Source organism: Gasterosteus aculeatus, chromosome 6 (genome assembly GCF_964276395.1).
Source record: "Gasterosteus aculeatus chromosome 6, fGasAcu3.hap1.1, whole genome shotgun sequence".
In the NCBI taxonomy this organism is placed as follows: Eukaryota; Metazoa; Chordata; class Actinopteri; order Perciformes; family Gasterosteidae; genus Gasterosteus; species Gasterosteus aculeatus.
The window spans coordinates 12,047,330-12,067,997 of record NC_135693.1 but is presented as its reverse complement, the minus strand read 5'-3'; the positions used below and the strand labels follow the sequence as shown (position 1 = coordinate 12,067,997).

Here is a 20,668-nt window from a genome sequence, read left to right as displayed (position 1 = left end):
CCCTGTGATTTTTTTCTACATGTTATACTAACTCTTATGACCATTTTCAACATACTACTAGAAAAAAAGTGTATAAAAGAAAGTCATTAATGAGTAATAGTATAGTATCTTTTCAAAATGTAAACAGTATAATGAAAAAAAGGTCATGGCATGTAGAAACGGTCATGAAAAATCAGTATAGCATGTTGATAAAAAAAAGGTCATTGACTATTCAATATAAAATAAACCATCCAGTCCATAATATGTCAAATGTAATAAAATAGTACATAAATAGGGGAGTGTTTCTAGGCTATAAGTAGGGTATTTAGTTTGTCTATTTAATGTGTCCTGTTAACTCTATTGGTGGATAAACTGGACTATCAATGAAGGAAATGAAAGAAATTAAGAGTTGTGTTGACGGCTTGCGTGCATTACATGGAGCAACATACATGGAGTTATTTTAAACAGTTTTATTTGTTGAACATTAAGGCATTTATATATATATATATATATATATATATATATATATATATATAGATGGACTCACAATCATTACTTTTCATCAAAATATAATATACAACTTAAACCTCTTTGGTTTTCTTTATCAAAATAATATATAAGGCACATAGTGAGCATTTTTTAGTTGCAGCTGCTAATTTGTCAGAATGCTTTCACCAACCACTACTGACTGCGTGAGGGAGATTCCTGCAGATATTTAACCACGTTGGTGAGAGCAGCATAAGCATTCTGACAAGATATACAGGAAGGTTTATTTTTCAGCATTACGGACTCTTGATTAACAAAAGTAATCTATTACGTCATGGCTAATCACTTATATTAAGCGAAACACAGCAGAGCAAATCGCCGTTAATTGAACAAATGCCATTGAAACAAAGACAACAGAAGGCCGACTCAAACAATGCAGATAGCTGGTGTCGTAACATTTTCCTGAGTCAGAGGTCAGACAGATCAGTAAATGTGGAAAGAAAGAGCACAGAAGGTAGAGCGGTTGATATGACATGATGAGAAGGACACCGGACGGACAAATCGGAGGATTTCAAGACATTTCTGTAATGTTCAACTGGAAACCAGGGCGGTACGAGTTGCTTCTTAAACATGCATAAACCGTTCAGACCAGGACTTTTTAAGAGGAATGCATTTGGTAAAGGTACTGTATGGTCACAAGGCCACGTTCCACTTATAAGGAATGTCTGGAAGAAAATTCTGAAGATCACAGCTGAACCTGATGCAGAAGCACACGCAGGAGGTCAAGTCATCGGCAGGACTTTGTTCAATTTTCTTTGTACATCTCAAAGTAAAACTAAAGCTCATTTGGCCTCAACCTGGCTGAACATTCACCGCTGTAGAAACAAAAAGGTTTCAGTTGGAAAACAGTGACATTACAGCTCAAAACGCAATAAGCCGTTTGACCAGCAGGGCGAGGCAGAGTGGGGTTTCCACCCTCCAGCGCGTTCCAGTCTGCACAAGCTGTTCCGCGTTGATACCAGACTGTAAAACTCTGCCCCACATGTGACCGCTGGTGGTATGTGGGAGTAATATTTTCCGTGCATAGACGCATTCTAACAAGACTCCAACGGTTGTAAAACCCTCCGCTTGCGCCTTTTTTCCCCCCACCAGAGAGCTCGGAATGTGTTACTATTACACAGAGATGTTGAACAATCCAAATAAAAATTAGCAATACTCGGTATGTGTAAGTAAGAGGAAGTCAATAAAGGCACAGGGACCAAGTTTCAATGTAAATGAATTGGTAGTGAGAAACTATCTGCTTTGGTAGATGTGGCACTCACAGGAGATGCTGAGATGCAGACCTGCGTCCATAGGACCTGGAAACGTGTGTGTGATGCCTCCTCCCTAAACTCAATAAACCACAGTGCTCTGGCTTGAATTAGCTGGTGCGCGTTTGGCCTCTGGACATTGTTTCGTCTCTCTTTCGTATACTTAAGTAGAGCTCTAGAGAGAAAGTTGAATCCTTTGGAGGTTTACGGTTGTTCGAGTGCATTTATCCTAACAGAGAGACATCATGTGATAACGGTTAGACTTAATGAGCCACCAGGTCTTTAGTCTTTTCTGTATGCAATTCAACCCACAACAGCAAGTGACACAAAATGACTATTTGCTCGGCTTCCTAAAACATTTCCTACACATCCATCAGATGCAGAGCTGATGGATCCAATATTCACTTTCCTTTTAGTCTCGGCTAAACAACTGCTGAGGGAAAAAAGTCTCCAGCTCGCCAAACTGTCTAGTATCGAACAATCTCTTCACTTTGGTGACAAAGTAGCAGACGGTTCGCTTACCTGAATAACACAAGAGACGCTCAAGCAGCTACGATCCACAGAATGTAGAGTGATTATTATTATTCTCAGGGATTTGTTTGTATAAAAAATATTGCTTAACACCAGTTTGAAAGTTTGCCAAACGCAGAGCGCTGCTCTGTTCTTTCCCTCCACAATTGAAAAAGACATTTATATACTTAACCTTTGACACCTTTTCTCTTAAATTTAGTGCATTTATACAATTCTCTCGTTGGAAAATGCGCCTGACTTTGCTCCTACTGTAACACTCCCTCTCGCATATCTCAACAGCTTGACTCCTTACGTACGCTGAAGAACCGCGGCTGTCGCCTCGAGGAGAAACGGGCCGTGGGAGGGGGGGGGGGGGGGGGGAAACGTTTCTTAATCTGATTCACTAAGTACCCTTCTGCTGGTCAAAGGACTGAGTTGGGAGAGAATTTTGGTTTCACACTTGTGCAATGTGCAAAATACAAACAAAGCTCTTGAGAAGACACTGAGCTCTGAGGTGAGTGCAACACAAACTTAACACTCCACTGTGACGGCAGCAGGTATACCAAACCCCCCCCGCCCACAGCCCCCCGGGTGGGAAAAGTAGGATCAACTCGGCCATGAGCGTCCACCGCGCCGGCCCGTTCTCCGACGGATATGCGGCTGGAAATGATGAACTCTTTTGACAACCAGTTTGAAAGAAATGAACGAGCCGACTGCGTAGGCGAGAAGAGCCCGCGGTCTAGAGGATGGACATGTTCTCGGGTTGGTGCTGATGTGGCTGCGAATGAGCGTGTAAAACTGGCCCTCCCAGTGATCCCACTTGGTCCAATTTGTGTTCTTTCCCAGCCGGTCCCAGGGTCCCCCTGGCCAGCACCAACATGGTGTCCGACGACACGCCGGCAAACTCAAAGGCGAAGGTGCCGTAAAACAGCATGACGATGACGCAGAAGACCCACTCGAAGATGGCCGATGCGTGTTGAAGGACGAAGCTCTCCTGACAGAAAAACACGCCGCCTGAGAAGGTGGTTAAGGACAACGGCCAAGCAGTGAGGCCTCAGCATGCAGCCCGTGTGTAGACTGCCTCAGAGTGCAAACCTTCAAACATTGACTAAATACAATATATGGAATAAGAAAAGGTTCTCATTATGAAATTTTAAAAATGGCGCCTTTCAAAAAGAAAGACTGCAGCACGAGGGCGGTGTCTCAATATTAGTGGCTTTTGTCAGGAGTATTTTATATATCTTAGATAGAGTGCAACTTAAGAGTGAGAATAGCGTGTTATGAATCAACTAACCAATATCGTCATCTACCTATTAGCAGGAAAGCGCATTAGCAGATTTCAAAGTATTGACTCATCACAGCAGTGACTGTAACATATATGCACCATCTCTGCTATACATCTTTTCACCTATAGCCGTAAAACATGGCTCACAGCAAGAAATACTGGATCTGACGTTGAATACTGGAGGGAAACCGTAGTTGTGATACAACGTGAGGGAGATTCCTCCTTCCTAATCCGAGCGGACAGCGCCGCGCTCTCTCCTAAAGCACTTGACAGCCTCGAAGGCGGCCATCTGTTCGTGGCTACAGAGGATACTGAGCACCAAGGCCACGAAGGCCAGCAGGGTCATGCCGAGCCGGAGGTGGGCCACGTTGTACTCCCCCTGGGTCTTGGCGAGGCGGTAAGTCAGTGCCGACTGCAGGGACACAAACAGCATACCGGTGGGGAAGGCGATGCCTGCTCCGACATAGTGGAGAACTTTGGCATTATCCACCTGTCATATGGAGAAAAGAGACCGGGGAGACACGGGGGTTACAACGGGTCAGACAAAGAATACACTGAAGCCGCCCTTTGGCAGCAGGCTTTATTTAAAACGTGGGAACGATCAAAGAGGAGGCGGGTGGGAACGTCCGACAGCTTCCGCGTCAAGCTGATTAGTCATTGTTGTGCAATACTTTGACCAAAAGCCACCAAAAACATATCTCAGTTAAGGGCCAACAAGAATGACTTGAAAGGAGATGGGTGATGGGAAGTAGACAACAGCAGCGAGCCACGCTAAAGAATGCCTTCTTATCGCCGCTGGTCACAAGTACAATAAGAAACTGCTCAGGAGCATGTGACCCCACACACACACACACACACACACACACACACACACACAGAACAGATAAGAGAGCCAATAATTTTCTTGGCTGACACCTTGTGGTTGTTACTCTGCTCCAAGTAACTCTCAGGGATCATTAGAGCAAAAGCCTAGAAGTTATTTAGTTTGGGGGGTTTTGAGCCATTTGTCCGTTGAACCAGCAAGTACATGCTGAACATTCTTGTGCAGTCGGCTTATCCCAGAAGTGACGGTGTAAGATTGCCAGACAATTTAATATGACAAAGCACACACAGCAAATAAAAGTGTTTTTTCGGGTCCGTCTGAGACATCTCCACATCTGGGAGTGAGGCTGGGAAATTAAAAAAAAAAAACAGAGCGAGGCCTTTCGCAGACTTCAATGTGTTTGATCAAAAAGCGGTGTTCTCGGGGGGGGTTTCTATTTCAGTCCAGCGGGTTTCTTGTCAAAGTGGCTGCTACAAAACCTTATCTCTTCTACTGCATCAAACTGGCTCTGTGGGGGTCTTGGTGTTGTATTTGAGCCAATTTGTTTGTCACTATACTCTGTAATGGAAAAACACACTCACACATACAAACAACAACCAGATGTCTTGCTCCTCTGGTTCCTTGTTATTCTAAGTGATGTTTTAAACCCACATCCAGTTGTGGCAAAGTGGTGCTTGTACAAAGTACTAATCTGTGAGTTTTTCAATGAGGATGTTTGGAAAAAAAGAGGAAAAGTTTTCTTGGCTTTAAAAAACATTTTCAGATATTTTATGGACAAAAGGAAGATTAATGTGTAATGAAAAAATGAGTTCTCTGTAAGCCACGTCAAGTAGCGGTCAACAAAACACTCCACGGTGTGACGCGCCGTGTCCTAGATTCTATCCATCTGACGGCTGATGGGGGTTTCAAGCCTTTCCTGTTCTACTTCAAGTATGTTTTCACTGCGGCTGCACTCCATCATTTGGAAAGCACACGTCTCTGAGCGTCTGCCGAAATGTGATAGAGCTAAAAGTCCACGTCGTGTGCACCTTCATCGGTCATATTCTTAACACGTGGGGGGAAACTTTTCAAATAACCGTTCACTGTCATTCTGAGACAATCTCTCGAGAGGAGGCAGAATAGGTTTATGCATGCGCAATAAAACATCTCAAATTACTACTTGAGCTGCACTTTGAATGCTTGTGTGTCGGGTGATGTAAAGTCAGGTGGGCACGGGGGACAGTGGGTGCGAGTGTGTGGTGACAAGCCAACTGACAATCACTAAGCTCACTTTCACTTTGTGGAAAATGAAACAAACGGCATTACTTGAAACGATTTACGTCCATCCGTTTACAACACACCTCCTGTGCCAACATCCGCCTTATTTACTGATGGGGGAAAAATCCTAAAACAACGAGTCCCATAAGCCGTATTCAACTTTTATACTGAATTTAAGGCCTTAAAAATGTGCAATGTTATGCAAAGAAGGGAAAGAATCCCCACAGCACTTTAGGCCTTGTTGAAATTTATTTTTATCCAATCTTTGGTCCATACAGAATGAATTACATTCATCATAGCGAAAAATAATAAATCAATGCTTTTTAATACTTTAGTCTATTCTCCTCTGAGACAAAACATTATACAACAATTCACCTGTAGCTCTGTCATGTACAATAATAATATATATGATTTTATGTGTAACCACGGTTGTTTTTGTACAGATTAACCAAGTCAAAAAAGTGGAAAAGCTTTTTTCCGGAGTCAGGCCGCCCGTTTCCTCGTGCTTTCGGTGCTAAAAGGAGCTAAGGAGCGGGAGGAGGGAGAAAGCTAGGGAAATAGCAAGAGGAGGTGAAGAAAGAATTTAGATTAGATTTTGTCACTTTAAGTACCAGGAAGAGCAGTGCAGGATTGAGCTCATGAAGGAAGGGCTGACATGACATGCAGTTCTGCATTTTTCCGCAACTCCTGCTTCCTTTAATATCGCTGCAGGTTATATTCATGATTCATAGTCCAAATATATGCTCCATAAAACAGGAGGTAATAAGGTTGTTGAACCCCAGCTAATGTAATTTTATGTCTGGTTTTTGTTGAAAAATACTGTGAAAATTCTAAAATATTCAACTCAATATGGTGAAAGATCACATCCTGGTTTCTGAAAGTGGAACTAAATCGAAGGTGAAACTTATTCATCCTCTTTTCAAAGCCACAAGATTACTTTACAAAAAAGCAGTATGTGGTTCCTTCAGTTGTGTTCAATGTTGCAATATATTCTTCACTGTGCCTTGTCAGATCATTTTGCTCTTCTGCTACGGTTACTGCTGGATTTCATAATGTGCTGCAAATGTTGAGATTATTATTATTGGATCACCGTACCTGAAAGTTGCCCACCATGATGAGTCCAGCAGCACAGATCCAGCCCGTGGAGAGACTCGCCATGTTGAGAACACAGTTCTGGTGCTTCTCAATGACATGTGCGTAGCGGAGCAGCACAATCACCGCAACTACAGCACGAGGGACACACACACACACACAGAGACGATTGGTCTGTTATTATGTTCAGCGGATTAGTAACACATTAACAATCCTGCACAAGTACAAACGTGAAATGCTGAAAAGCAGAAGAACACTTATTGTGCCCTGGACACAGTTGGTAATGTGTGTTATTATTGCACAAGGCCGCGGCTTGGATTCCTCTGCCGAACAGTTGGGAAAACGAGAAGCAGGAAATGGCGGGAAATAGGAGAGCGCTAATGGGGCGGGGGATGGTCCGAGCCGTGCATAAGATTAAAAGGCGGCGGGGACCAGAGGACAGTATATGGGGACAGATGACTGCTGATGGGGTGTGACTGGGGGGGAGTTGTTGGTGCTCCCGCTCGGCTTCTCTTTGTCAGCTCCTTGCGGCTGGTGCTTGGCGCTGGTCGATGGGGCCTCGTGAGACCACAGCGGAGAAAAAAAAGGAGGTGATCGAGGGAAATGGAGAGAACGCCTCAAACCTGAAGGCAGTAGATCGCCTCGCAGACTAGACTGTTGTCTTAAATCTGTCACCGCCCGCGTAGGAAACCGTGGTCAACAATGTCATTAATCGTGATTGGAGTACGTAATGTAACAACTACCTGAAGCTGATGTATTTAGCCGTTTTAGATCAATATCACTATTGTTCCGACCTTTAGAGCGAATGTGCTTGTTTTATTTCTCTGCGTTCCCTCGGCACTAAACTCATCTTGGCAAAGTGATCTCAGTTACAATCATGGAAAAACAAACAGCAATGTCCCCGAGCTCGGAAACAATCGCGTCTACGTTTTTTTCCTTACTCATTTTTTAAAATGGAGAACACATTGAATGGACAAGAAAGTGAACGCAGTTCATTCGATTATGGCCTCTCTGTCTCCCTGCCGCAGTCTGGACTTTTCCTATTCCAATTAAATTACCTTTGCATCATTACAAACGAGCACTGCACTTCCTGGCATTTAGCGGTCACAAAGATAAAAGTATGCGAAGCCCAAAAGGTGAAAGACACGGAGGAACACATTCATCCTCGCTATCCATGAGGACATACTTCTTGGTTTCCTTCCTTCGTGTTGTGCTCTCTAACAGCACATTGCGCCGTATTCTAGCACATTCCTTCCTTGGGGAGGCGCGTCGTGCTGGTGGGTCACAAGCTCCCACATCTAACAAGGTTACACGTCTGATGAGTAAGCGGCACATCGGAGCTCCACCTGGATTCAAACTGTCAGGAGAAGCTGTTGTCCGACGCCTCCACGATAGAGACGAGTTCACAGAGGCCCCGGCGTCCCGAACTGTGTCCCAGCGTTGGACGGACGTAAAACACACCGATGCTGCTCTTCCGTGGAATCTCACTTGCTCCGACATGCACACTGGAAAGGGTGAACAACCCTGCTGTCACACTCGCCGACTTGCTTTTTGCATTCACAAGTGAAGTGTTCAGTCATATATAATAATTGACTTAGCAGCCAAACCATCTGCAGCAACGGTGTAATGACAGCGTGATTCTAAATCCATCCAGTGTCATGTATTATTTTCTAGTCAACATATTGGTAGATATTACCATATGACACGTTTTTCTATTAGAATAGTAATAAATAAGGGGAGGAAAGCCAGAAACAAAATGGACAAAATATTCAGATTTTTAGTTATATACAGTTATATAACACACACACAGATACACACAGTTTGTAAGGAGTAATGGGCCAATGTCGCTCTGCAGGTAGACACAGCATCAAATCGATCAATCGAGTCCAACATGAACTGCCAGTGGAGGCGTCAGGGAAATGAGAAATCTGCAATCGTGTGCTGCTTTCCTTGAGCTGTAGCTTCTGAGATGTCCCAATGTTCGACAGCCACATTGATTGGCCGCCACATCACTTCTTCTGAATTGGCTCATCTGCCGTTAAGTAAACTCAACTGTGCAATCACGGCGCAGTGCTTAGGCAGCAGATCTTCCTCTCAGGCAAATACTTAAACGTACGCGAGGCCGACAGACTGAATCCCCGGGGTCCGTGGGTCATGGCTGGCTCGCGGTGCCGATCAGATACGAGACTTTCACTGCTGCCTGAGCTGAATTTCACACACCCGACAGTCTGGTCCCTGCCAGGGTTTCTCAAGCACAGTGCAGAAGTATTCGGACCAGAGGAGGCGTTTGGAAGTCAACACATAGCAAACCGCTCGTTTTACACGGAAAAGGATCCTTATGCCCTCGTTCTCTTGCCTCCCCATCAGACGTGTCGGGGGCAACTGTCCCGAGTCAGCCAATCAGACAGAGGAACGGCAAGCCTTAAATAGCCGCTGGAGGCATGGAGACCACTTATGAGAAGACAAACAAGGCGCACGCACACACGCAACATGTCTAAACCGCAGCTGGGAACCATTAACTAGAATCAGAGGAGTCAGACGCACCAGCAGACGCAAAGAACGGGTAGACTCGCAAAAACTCAGTGAGCAGCACATGGGAGCTCATTCCCTCCTTTTATATCATGCGTGTTTTCCTTGAGCCTGAGAAAATACACACTCACTACGTGCGCGATCATTTTTCTATAATTTGATATGAAACCATCTGTGGTCCATTTGACCCACGTGGCAGCTTTTCACCGCCTGTTGGTCAGCGTGGTTGTAGGTTTTGCACTACTAATAGACTTAAGTCTTAACATAAAAACATTTAGTACCATCAACACATAAAACTAATGTACTGTAAGCGGCAGATGTAGTTATAAAAAACAATTTTATCATAAGTGGTACTGTATGAAAGAAAGAAAGTGCCACTTTTTGAATTCATAAGTGCTATGCGTATGCAGTATTTTATATACCAAAGGACTTAAACTATGAGTTCATCAAGAGAAAATTATCAGCAATTATTTGGGAAAATGAATGATGCAGATTAATGGGAAATGAAACCACTGCTAGTTGAAGTGCAAACCTTGTGGCTTTTTAAGATAAAAAAAGTGAAATGGCGACACTGAAGAAATTAAAATTGTGACAGTGTGTGTTTTTGTGTTACTAAAAATACAAAATGGTATGATTGGGCTTCACCAGTAAAACATCCAGCACGACAAGAACATCTACTATATAATAGAATTAGCACTGTATTTATACCGTTTAATGGTCTATAAGGATTCCACCTCCTTTGAACCCGTTTCTCAAAGTCGGCCCCTCACGTTGTCTTACCCATGAACGAGCCTGTGCTGCAGATGAGGCTGAAGAAGCAGCTCTCCGGTGGAAGAGTCCCACATTTACTGCAAGAAATAAACATGAATCAAGAGAAATACATGAATCAACTCGCACCACAGCGATAGACCCACCAATTCCCCTCCTACGTTGTGCACTACGGCACGTTGTTAGAGATGAGTTTCTGCTCACACAGCAAGGAAGTGAGTAAAGGGGGGTAGGAAGGGGGGGACGAGGCTCATTTCCCAGCATCTCAACGTCGAGGGTTTGACGTTTCACCAACAGTATACTCTCCTCTAGAATGGGAAGTGTTTCTAGGAGGAGAGAACCGGAGACAGCCAAAGCCGTCTCAGCTGACTGCAGTGTTCAATTTCAGAACAGATTCCTTTTTAATAACTCTTTTCATCGATGGTTATGTAAATTTAGTATGATTTTTGTTTCACGTGGCATGTTTGATCAACTAATTAACAGCTACATCAGCGTTTGATGAAGCTCAATGCACGGCAATATAAATGCAAGGTGTTCATTTTTTCCACCATCGTGCCTAAACTGTAGATCAGTAAACATCATTCATTCAACATTGAAACATTTCTATTTCTCTGTTGAAGTTGCAAATAGTTTGCACGTAGTTTGTGGGCTATTTATGTGTGCTTACATAATCTCTTTCATTTAGAAAAAAACACAAGCAGTTATTTATATGCATTTCTTCAACTGTGTCTCCAGAGTTTTGGAACAAAACACAGAAACAATATAAAACTGTCCTTTGATGTTCTGTGATCAGTGGGAGAAAATGCTTAACAAAAGAGCGGGAGTGTCTTGATTTCCTCCCAAATGTAAGCCAGCGTGTGTGTGTGTGTGTGTGTCTCTCTCTCTCTTTCTCAACTGCCACGGTGGCAGGCAGGATATTTCAGCCCAAAGATATTTTCAGAATGCACACGCCCGTCCGCACACACGCACGCACACGCACACACAAGGACCGTCTCCTTCAAGCTCACTCGCTTTTTTATCAACAATGTGCCGACAGAGGTCATGAAAAACAATTGGCCGGTGTTCCTGTTTTTAATAACCAGACAGAAACTAGACACAAAGAGAAAACAGAGGTATGGTTGGGCTCAGAGAGGGAGTGTCTCACTGACCTGATCAGAGGTACATTGTCTAGTGTGCAGCACAAGGTTGGCCCGCTCTGCAAGTACAGATCCTCTTCACATGACTGGTTGTATAACCTGGAACATCAAGTGTGCAATGTAAGCATAACTTCAATCCTGCTTGGTTAAAAAAACACATTGCTTGGAATCTGTAATGTAAATGTTCAGTCGTGAGATTAAAGTACAGTAACAATTTATGCTATTTTGTGTCCCTAACAGGCTTTCTTCTTTTCGTGTGCTTACGATCGCCGTGTGAAAAAGTCAAGAGGATCACCGTGTCATCAAATAGCAAATCTGCTGTTAGAGATTAACCTCAGTTTGGCCAAAACAAAACCAATTGGCCACTCATCTGCAGGGCATGATTTGAGAACTAGCATTAACATTAAATTGCATTTTAGACCTATGTTAATGCACCACAGTTTAACGTTTGGTGCGTGAGCTTATTTAGGTTCTTTTTTATAAAGTAGCATGTCCTAGAGAACAATACTGGGAAACACAACGACAAACCACCAGAATGTACTCAAGGATTCTTTAAGTGTACAGGAATCAACAGAGGTACTGTGTATGTGGCAAAATAGAGGATGGACTGAACACACCAGTTATCCACGGGGCAGACATGTTGGTTGTACAGGGCCATGGCATACCTAGAAGAGAGACAGTATGAGGAGACAAAAACAAAAACAGGAATCATGGTACAAAAAGAGACTCGACCAATAATTCTGAATAACAACAAAATATTTAAATGACAGGAAATTCAAGTAACAAACATAAGCAACATATTGCTGGGAAACCCAGAGCTGCCACACAAGTGACACGGACAGATGTCTCCCTCCCTACGATTTACCACCGAGCTGTACCGGCCGGTTGTTTTTTTGACCTGTAGGATTGGGTGACCCGACATTTGAGTTTCTTATCATTCTGGTTTGTGTCAGACTGTGTCACACTGGATAATCCAACAATAGTGTGTATTTGGCCGGGTCACTGACCAGCTTAATCCTAAGAGAGGTCAATGGTCAGAGGATCAGAAGACTGTAATATGAAAGCGGACAATATTCTACTTCCGATAACCACCTACCCAATGTTTCTTTTTTTAATGGTCAAAATGCTCACCGGTAAAAACTGATTCAACCAATTGAACCTACATAAATGGAGGTTCTGTGTGTCAGATATTTGTGTCAGTAATCAATTAAAATAAAACTAGAGCTGGACCCATTTACCATCTGATAAACTGGCATATAAATATATATAAACTACACTTTTAAAATCACTAAAACAAAGAACAACATATACATTTACGCAGGATATCTTTTGACACTAATTTGCGTTGGGTGACGTGAGATTAAAGGCGGCAAAGTGGAACTGTCTGGGAAATTGTCATGTTAACTCTTCGTTGTTCAAACAATCAACGCAATACATTTAACTGCGAGGCAAAGTCGGAGGGAGAGTATCTGTCCTGATTTGTGACGGCAGCCGTAGTTCAGCCGGAGGTTAAGTAACAATTAGGAACGTTTCCAGGAGCGATGGAATCCTATTCACAAACCTATTCGTGGAAGGACCGGGATATATTATAAAGACGGACACAAACCTGCACCAGCGAGCACAGACACACATGTCAATGTACTTAATTCATGACAATATTTAATGTAAGCACAAGCTTATTTTAAATTGAACAATACCGAATCAGGACTAATAGTTCCCACCAGTGTGATGACATACGATATAACCCAGCTGTATAGTTCAGGTCAGGGAGTCACTGTCCAAAATAATAAGAATCAGATAAATATTCGTTGACTGCTTCATATCAGCGTTCCAGAGAACTTGTTGAAGGTGAGATCAAAAGGCAACATCAGCGCAGTCAGGTCCACTTAAAACGCACATCAACTGTGCAGACGCCTGCCAGTTACAGTTATAGCTCATGTTTAATATTCAATTTGGTGGTTTCTTAAAATTGGGGCTCATCATGCTCCTCTTCTAAAGTGTGAGGAGCTTGATGTACGGACGGTCAACTCATTTTTTAATTTTATTTCTTGCCAAATGCCACATGCGACTGGTAAAGCGCATGTCCATTGACTTCTGGTTGACTGGTTATTGGTTGGAATTCGGGTATTTGAATCACCATATGAAATTCACATAAAGCAGATGGCAGACATGTAAAGAGCACTGCTCATGCATAATGCAGTGAGGAAAACCTTGGGGGAGGGTGGAATATGGCCATCAGAGCAAAGATACAAAGATACCAACTTGACAAAAAAAATAACTGTAGAGAATAAACAAAGGACTTCATTAGACAAAATGTAGGAAAATAATCTGGAACCAGGTCTCTTTTTTTGTTTAAATATTTGGTCATCTTCCAAAGCTGAAATAGCAGCAGTACAGCTCTGGGACGTTTCTAAATAAAAGGGGCCTTTTTAAGCGGTATGTGAAACTAAACTTGTGCATGCTGGGCTTGAGAGGAGGTGAAGTAATAATAGGTTTGTTTACATAATTGGACCGCTATCAAAGCTCAGAAGAGGCTGTAAACTGTAAATGCATGTCTGTGAGCAATATAAGGTGGAAAAATTTCTTTATTTAGGGTTGGACATGGACTTTGACAGAAGGGTATGGCCAATGAGAATGAATGTGCAAAAACAACACATCAGGAATGCATTCAGCGGTAAATATACTATATGTATATATGGAAGAGGTACTGCTCACAGGTGTGGTGGAGCCACGCTGATTTTACAAGCACATGCTCAATTCACAAAAGGTTAACTAAAGAAAGGCAACGCTCTTGGGTGGGCACAAGCCTTCCTTTGCCTCCACACGGACCTTTCGTGTACTGAACATCACAGCCACCAGATGCTGAGGGGGAAATTCTGCTTACGTTCTCGAACTACACCTTCCAATATTTACCTTACTCCCACCCACTCACCCGCAGTGAAAAAGGAAGTTATGCAACACGTCCATCCTTTGACATTCCACAAGGCCAGAAGAAAAAGGGCCACGGCTGCTCTTAGAAACAAGGCACCCTTGTCAAGGGAACGAAGTGGGTTTAAAAAGGAACGGGGGGGGTCAGCACCGTTTGGCATCGTGACTTTCTACCTTGGATACCAAGAAAGAAATGTGCAGCACAAATGACACAAATGTTCACCTGCTCATTCTCCAAGTCAGTATCGGTGTGAAGCAGCATCAAACCCGTGTACCCGAACACACACTCACAGGCGGACTGTAAGCAGCCGTGTCGACGAACACTAATTGGTGTACGTAGTCTCAGTTTTGGCATCCAATGAAGACACTCCCACACCCCCCACGGTACCGATCCCACATGGAGACGACACCAATCTGGAACTGCGCCGGCTGTCCGTCTCCCGCGGCATTAAAGCAGAGAAGAGAGCCGTCAGGCCAAACACAACTAGGAGGTTGTTAGTATTTTCCAAGTGCTCAGATCAGCATCCTGCTGATGATTAAGAGATGCTGTGAGCGTGCACATCTCAATCAGAATATTTTGGGGTATTTGCACTGTGACATCTATTATAAATGCTAAAATATCTACATTCTTTTTTATATTGTATTAAAAACTTGAACGTGGCATGGTTGTTGGTGCCAGACGGGCTGGTCTGAGTGAGTCACAAACTGCAGATCCACTGGGATTTCAACGCACAACCACCTCTAGGGTTTACAGAGCACGGTCCGAAAAAGAGAAAATATCCAGCGAGCGGCAGTTGTGTGCACAAAAATGCCGTGGTGATGCAAGAGGTCAGAGGAGAATGTGCAGACTGGTTCGCGATGATTGAAAGGCAACAGTAACTCAAATAACCACTCATTACAACCGAGGAAGGCAGAATAACATCTCTGAGCGCACAACACGTGGAACCTTGAAGAGGATGGGCTACAGCAGCAGACCACCACACCTGCTGTCACACCTGCCAGCTAACGGCACAAAACAGAGACTACAATTCACACAGGCTTTCCAAAATGGGACAATAGAAGATTGGAAAAACGTTGCCTGGTCTGATGAGTCTAGATTTTTGCTGCGACATTCAGATGGTACGGTCAGAGCGTAAACAACACGAAAGCAGGGATCCATCCCGCGTTGCATCAGCGGTTCAGGCTGGTGGTGTCGGGGACATTGTTATCATCTCAAGATGGACCAAAGTCTATGAGGAACATTTCCAACACCTTGTTGAAAGTATGCCAAGGAGAAAGATGGCATTTCTGAAGGAAAAAGGGGGTCCAACCTTTCACTAGGAAGGTGTACCTAATAAAAGCGGCCGGTGAGTGTATTGGCCATTGTTTTCCCTCTGTGTCTGTTAACATTCAAAGTAAACTGTGTGAATGCTGAAAAAACAGATCGACAGATTACTGCTATATTGGCAGGACGAACTACATTTGCATCACAAACAGTATCCTTTGCACCATAAGCTACTTATCATCCTCAACACAGAAATCAACCTCCCCTGAGAACCGCTCACGGTCAACACAGAAGACCATTTTACAAACCAGCCAAAGAAATGGAATACTCACACAACCCAGATCCCAGTGATGGTCAGAACTGGGAGGCTGACGGGCAGGATCACCCAGGGAGACATCTTCCAACACGCGTTGAGCAGACCCTTTCTTCTTCCTCCTCCTCTTCTTCGGCCAGCCGAGCAATATCTGCTCAGGTGGTACTAACATTTAACTGAGCGTGACTGGCGTCTGCATCGCACCCAAATGATTCATTGTGTTGAAGGTGGAGGAAAGGTAGATGGGACCCTGGCACGGACTGATGTGTCCTTTTAGCTGGTGATAGAAGGGGGGGGATTAGGTAAATAACATTCATCCGTTAATCAGACAACTATTATCCAGCCTTGCAAATGTAAAGTAATATACTTTTTAGTAAGGGTTTGTTTGATGCTCACGTCACTTCATGGAGCAAAAACGAGTGTGTGCAAAAATGAGCACCTGCTGTAAATGCAATCAATAGGCGACACTATGAATTCAACTTCTATATTTCTTTTTTGAGGCGTAATTATTTTAATTTTTTTTGTAGTCGTATGTTTTTATCTTTAAATAACGAAACTTTATTTAACTGGTTGATTTACCGGCTTGTTTTTAATACAAGTTGTACAATCACGCAACGACAACTCTCAAATGCTAACAGCTGCTCACCTTCACGCTTCCAGCTAAGTTAGCTACAACGAGGAACATCAGAAGCGGATCCGCGACTCCCGTTACTCACCTTCTGCCTCCGCGCGAGCGAGCGAGCCTTTCGGTAACTTTGAGCACGCGGACCGGGCCTCGCACACCTCGTAGTCCAAAAGTATCCCACGCGGGACACAAAGGAGTCCTATTTTTGTATCAAATCCCCTTTTGGTCTTTCCCGGACAACTGAGAACCCGTTCTCCGTTTTTCGCTTTGAATCGCAGAAGGGGGGAGAAGGGGGAGAAGAGGGGGGGGGCTCAGTCTCACTGGAGCATCCAGCTGTTTGGCTCCGCCCCCTAAGACCTGTAGTGGTTCGGTGTGCGCGACATTGTATCAACTTGAGTCAAGAGGAGGAAAACTTCTCGGAAGCTCTGAACTCAGTGGCGAGAGGAACGAGACTCTTTTCCTCAGATATTCCTCATTGTGGGTTTTGTAGACGTCAATTTCATTTGCCTCGTATGTATAAAAAAAAATCCGTGTTTTGATACGTCGTTTGCTCATGTCACTGTAAAATCAGACGACTTGGGTGATAATGAAGTACATCTGCGTGTAATTTGACACCACGTCTGTAAAGAACTTTGGAAATGTGTGTTCTCCAAACGACATGTGTTCTGCTGCCCTCTGGAGTTTAAATGTGTTAATGTCTCTTTATACCTGTTTGTTTGGTAATTATTTAAATCATATACACTCAATATTATTTGATCTGCAATTAATTGTAATGCTTTGAATCCGTGGGTTACATTAGTCACTTCAAGCATGCAAAACTCTCTGATCTTAGAGCAGTGGTATATGGAATATATATATATATATATATATATATATATATATATATATATATATATAAAGTAACCCCATCAACAGCGCAGGATAAATCAGTAAAACGTTAAACTTTAATTAAATATTATATATCAGTACAGCGTGCTTTAACATAATAGACAACCAGAGCACTGTGAAACAATCATTAGTTTTTTAAGCGTATTTTTCCAGCTTACGAAAACATTTTTTTAGCATAAATTGTCCAGAAACAAAATAAAAGACATATTTAGTACAAAATGAAAAAATACAACTTTTAGCAAAGGTAGAAAAAACAAAAACAAATCCAACACCCCTTTTAAAACATTTACACCTTTCACATATTGTGTGAATGTGATAATGCTAATTACTAGCACTGTAGCAACCCTCCTACAGTTTTACAGTTGTACCAAAGCCCCACACACTGAACGCAGGGAATAAAGGCTGTGTAAATGTCGTCTGGACTCTGTGCAGAAGCTGCATGCCATCAGAAACACTGTAAAATGCAAGTGTTCCTGCTGCATAATCCAGGTAGATGCCGATACGAGATGAGATCGGAACTGCAAGATCTTTGCTCTTATTTTCGTGCACAAAAGAGAATTTGGAGTCAGAGCAGTAGAGGCTCCAGGACTTGTCGTTCCAGCCCAGGCTGCAGTCGTTGCTGTTTCCTTTACGGCGGATTCCCCTGTACGTAACGGCCATGTCGACCTCTGTTCCCCTCCACTCCACCTCCCAGTAACAGCGACCAGTCAGGCTCTCCCTGCACAACACCTGCAATCGGATGGATGAAGTGAGAGATTAAAAGGCAAACCTGCTCGGCTTCAGGAGGGCGATTCAAAGACCAATTAATGTCTCCTTGAGAATATAGTCAACTCCCCTCAACTGTTTTCAAGAACAAAAATGACATCAAGGGGGGCAATAAATGCTCACCTGCTGCCAGTGGTCAAATCGATCTGGGTGGTCAGGGTAGTTCTTGGGCTCATTCTTCATCGTAGCTGTTCGGTTCCCCTCCGAGAGGTGAAGGTTGCGATGGACACTGTTGACATCCATGATCACCTGGCGAGAGTCTACAACATGCAGGACAAAGGTCATTAGAAATGGTCTTTGGAGTGTCACAAATTCTTGTGTTTTGCATTGTGTTGCACGTAAACCACCTACATTCACTAAAATACCTGGGACACCATTATGTTTAGGAATGTCAAAATTAGGTCAGTAAAACGTTTGATAAATAACTCAAAATAACTTCAACATAACTCACGTGTCACCTGGTTAAAATACTTTCCGCAGGTGACGTGTCAGCAGGGAACACCTGCGTTTGTTAAGTGATACTAGTGATACTGGACAGTAGAGTTTGGTTTCCTACATTTCACCAAACCAGTTCAGCAAGCAGCAAACCTTTTGTCAACACTCGGTTCAGTTGTTTCATCACATGGTTTGGTCATGCTTTCGTTAGACATTGAGACGTTCCAGCTGTACGTCACAATGACTTTCATTTAGTTAAACCTGGAACATGAGGGGTGTTCGATACGACTTCCAAGGAATTAACCTAACTTACATTTCAGGAAATCTTGTCTGGTTTTTGGTTCTTCTCGCGTCCTCGGTTCCTCTCTTGTCTTCGGTTCCTCTCTTGTCTTCGGTTCGTCCCTAAATGAGGATTCTCTCCTTGTCTCACCTTCTTGCGTGATGTAGACATCCTTCACTAGAAAGACGTAGACAAAAAAAAACACTAAAGCTTAAACAGCAGACTAAAACAACAACTCCCTCCTGAATGGAACAAAGTTGTCGGTGCTCCTTTAGATGAAGAAAGACAAACATGTTCACCTGATCCTGTGACTTTGGTCATTTCTGTTTTAGTGACTTCCTCCACCTGTAATTTCAGTGCAGCGATGGCTCTCTTAGTGCCATCAAACGAGTAATTGGGAGCAACACTGATGTTGTTGAGGTCTTCATATCCTGAGGGTCCTGACAGAGACTGCCAGCTCTGGTAAAAAGAAGAGGTGGAAGATAGAGATGAGCCTAAATGCTGCTATTACTGTTAACAACACAGGGCCCTGTGTTCAGTACAAGCTCACCTGCAGGAAGTGTATGTGATCATCTGTGTTTGAGAGCTTATCCAGGTCTGTGTGCTTCTTCCTCAGCAGAGTGATCTCTTCCTCCAGGCGGCTCAACACTATCTCGGCCCGTGTCACGGTGGTCTTTTCGTGGGAGCGGATCATCTCCTTGACTTCATTGTACTTCCTCTCAATGGCAAGTAGAAGCTCGGAGAAGATACGCTCGTTCTCCTCGAGAGCCGTCTGAGCCGAGTGCTGATGAGATACATCAGAAAGAAAAGGAGATCAACTTTCGCCAAACGTTAATTTTACCCACCGCAATGTTTTGTTTCTGGCGTCATGACATCTTTAGAGTAGTGAACATTTTTAGAATCAGAAGCAATATATTGCCAAGTGTGTTTCACATACAGGAATTTGTCTTGGTGCTTGTTTTCGTACTCACTTTAACTGATTCAACAGCTTGTTGTAGGTTCTGCCATTTTTTAACTCTCTGGTCAATCCTATATTGAGATTTGTACAGCGTGGGGCCAAGTTGTTTCTGCAAAGTTAATGGCAATTGAAGTGTTAATGCCAGCTTTGTGTAATAAATAACCTTTCAAATCATTCACTCAGTATTTTCACACCAAAAGTATTGATTAACAGATTGTTTTCACCACTCACTTGCTTCTCGGTCCTCTCAGTTCCAGCCGGGACAATGTCGTGGTGTTTGTGTTCATCCATCATGCACAAAACACACACCAGGGTCTCATCCGAGCGACAATAAGCCTCCAGCAACTTGTCATGCTGGGCGCAGAGCTTCTCCCTCATCTGACCCGTAGCGTTGACCAGCTTGTGCTTCATCAAGGCAGGGTAGTCGTAGTGAGACTGGACATGCGTCTCGCAGTAAGACGCCAGGCACACTAGGCAGGACTTCTCTGCCTTCTGCTTTCTCGTTGTGCAGAAGTCACACATCACTTCCCCGTTCTTGGCCTGGGACCTGGGCTGGCTACGACTGGTGGAGCGTCGGGATTTCTCCGTGCTGCTGTATCTGTCCAAATCGAGAGTGCTAGGGTGGGACATGTTTTCAAATCGACGTCCAACAGATACGAGAGAAAAATCTAAATCCACAGGTGATTTATCTCAGCGGCGGTTCTTTAACCTCTGGAGTGAAAAGGTGTCGCTGAAGTTAGCAGCTACAGTGAAACCCTGCGACTGACGCCGTGTGTGACAGAATGATTGCTATGTAGTCGACTTTCCTTGTAGAACCGGTTTTCTGGGTTGGGCATTTAATGACAGGTAATGGGTGTTGCTACGAAGGTGCTGCCTGCCAAATAGTGGAGACAAAGTAGAGTAAATGTTGAAAATACAAAATCCAACAAGGAGCCGTTATATAATGTCAAACCTAAAAGTGTAAGTTTTAATCTTTGTCTGTTATTTGGAGATAAACAAACAACCTTTACAGAGTGCAACATTATTTTGTAAGCGTG

The 20,668-nt window shown here is 43.5% G+C and overlaps 2 protein-coding genes across 3 annotated transcripts in view; both read right to left on the bottom strand.

Annotated features, from left to right (window-relative positions):
- Positions 1 to 434: 434 nt before the first annotated feature.
- Positions 435 to 16,610, bottom strand: LOC120820923 (transmembrane protein 150A). 2 transcript variants are annotated; one of them, XM_040179186.2, is made up of 8 exons: positions 16,397 to 16,610; positions 15,700 to 15,957; positions 11,793 to 11,840; positions 11,188 to 11,274; positions 10,052 to 10,119; positions 6,746 to 6,873; positions 3,883 to 4,060; positions 435 to 3,299 (listed from the first exon to the last, which is right to left on the bottom strand). In XM_040179186.2, the coding sequence occupies exons 2-8, from the start codon at positions 15,762 to 15,764 to the stop codon at positions 3,025 to 3,027; spliced, it is 849 nt and encodes a 282-aa protein (XP_040035120.1). In that variant the 5' UTR covers positions 15,765 to 15,957; positions 16,397 to 16,610; the 3' UTR covers positions 435 to 3,024. The 2 variants fall into 2 exon arrangements, with proteins under 2 accessions (XP_040035120.1, XP_040035122.1); XM_040179188.2 differs by lacking the exons at positions 435 to 3,299; positions 3,883 to 4,060 and adding an exon at positions 5,886 to 6,199.
- A 625-nt stretch (positions 16,611 to 17,235) lies between these two features.
- The window catches only part of stox1 (storkhead box 1), a 28,328-nt gene continuing 24,895 nt past the window's right edge, over positions 17,236 to 20,668 (bottom strand). Inside the window, exons 6-12 of the mRNA XM_040179168.2 lie at positions 19,863 to 20,320; positions 19,645 to 19,740; positions 19,224 to 19,457; positions 18,973 to 19,132; positions 18,707 to 18,850; positions 18,082 to 18,218; positions 17,236 to 17,922 (exon numbers count right to left, since the gene is read on the bottom strand). Of these exons, the coding sequence (XP_040035102.2) occupies positions 17,542 to 17,922; positions 18,082 to 18,218; positions 18,707 to 18,850; positions 18,973 to 19,132; positions 19,224 to 19,457; positions 19,645 to 19,740; positions 19,863 to 20,320 (1,610 nt within the window). The 3' untranslated portion in view covers positions 17,236 to 17,541. The remainder of the gene's footprint in view (positions 17,923 to 18,081; positions 18,219 to 18,706; positions 18,851 to 18,972; positions 19,133 to 19,223; positions 19,458 to 19,644; positions 19,741 to 19,862; positions 20,321 to 20,668) is intronic.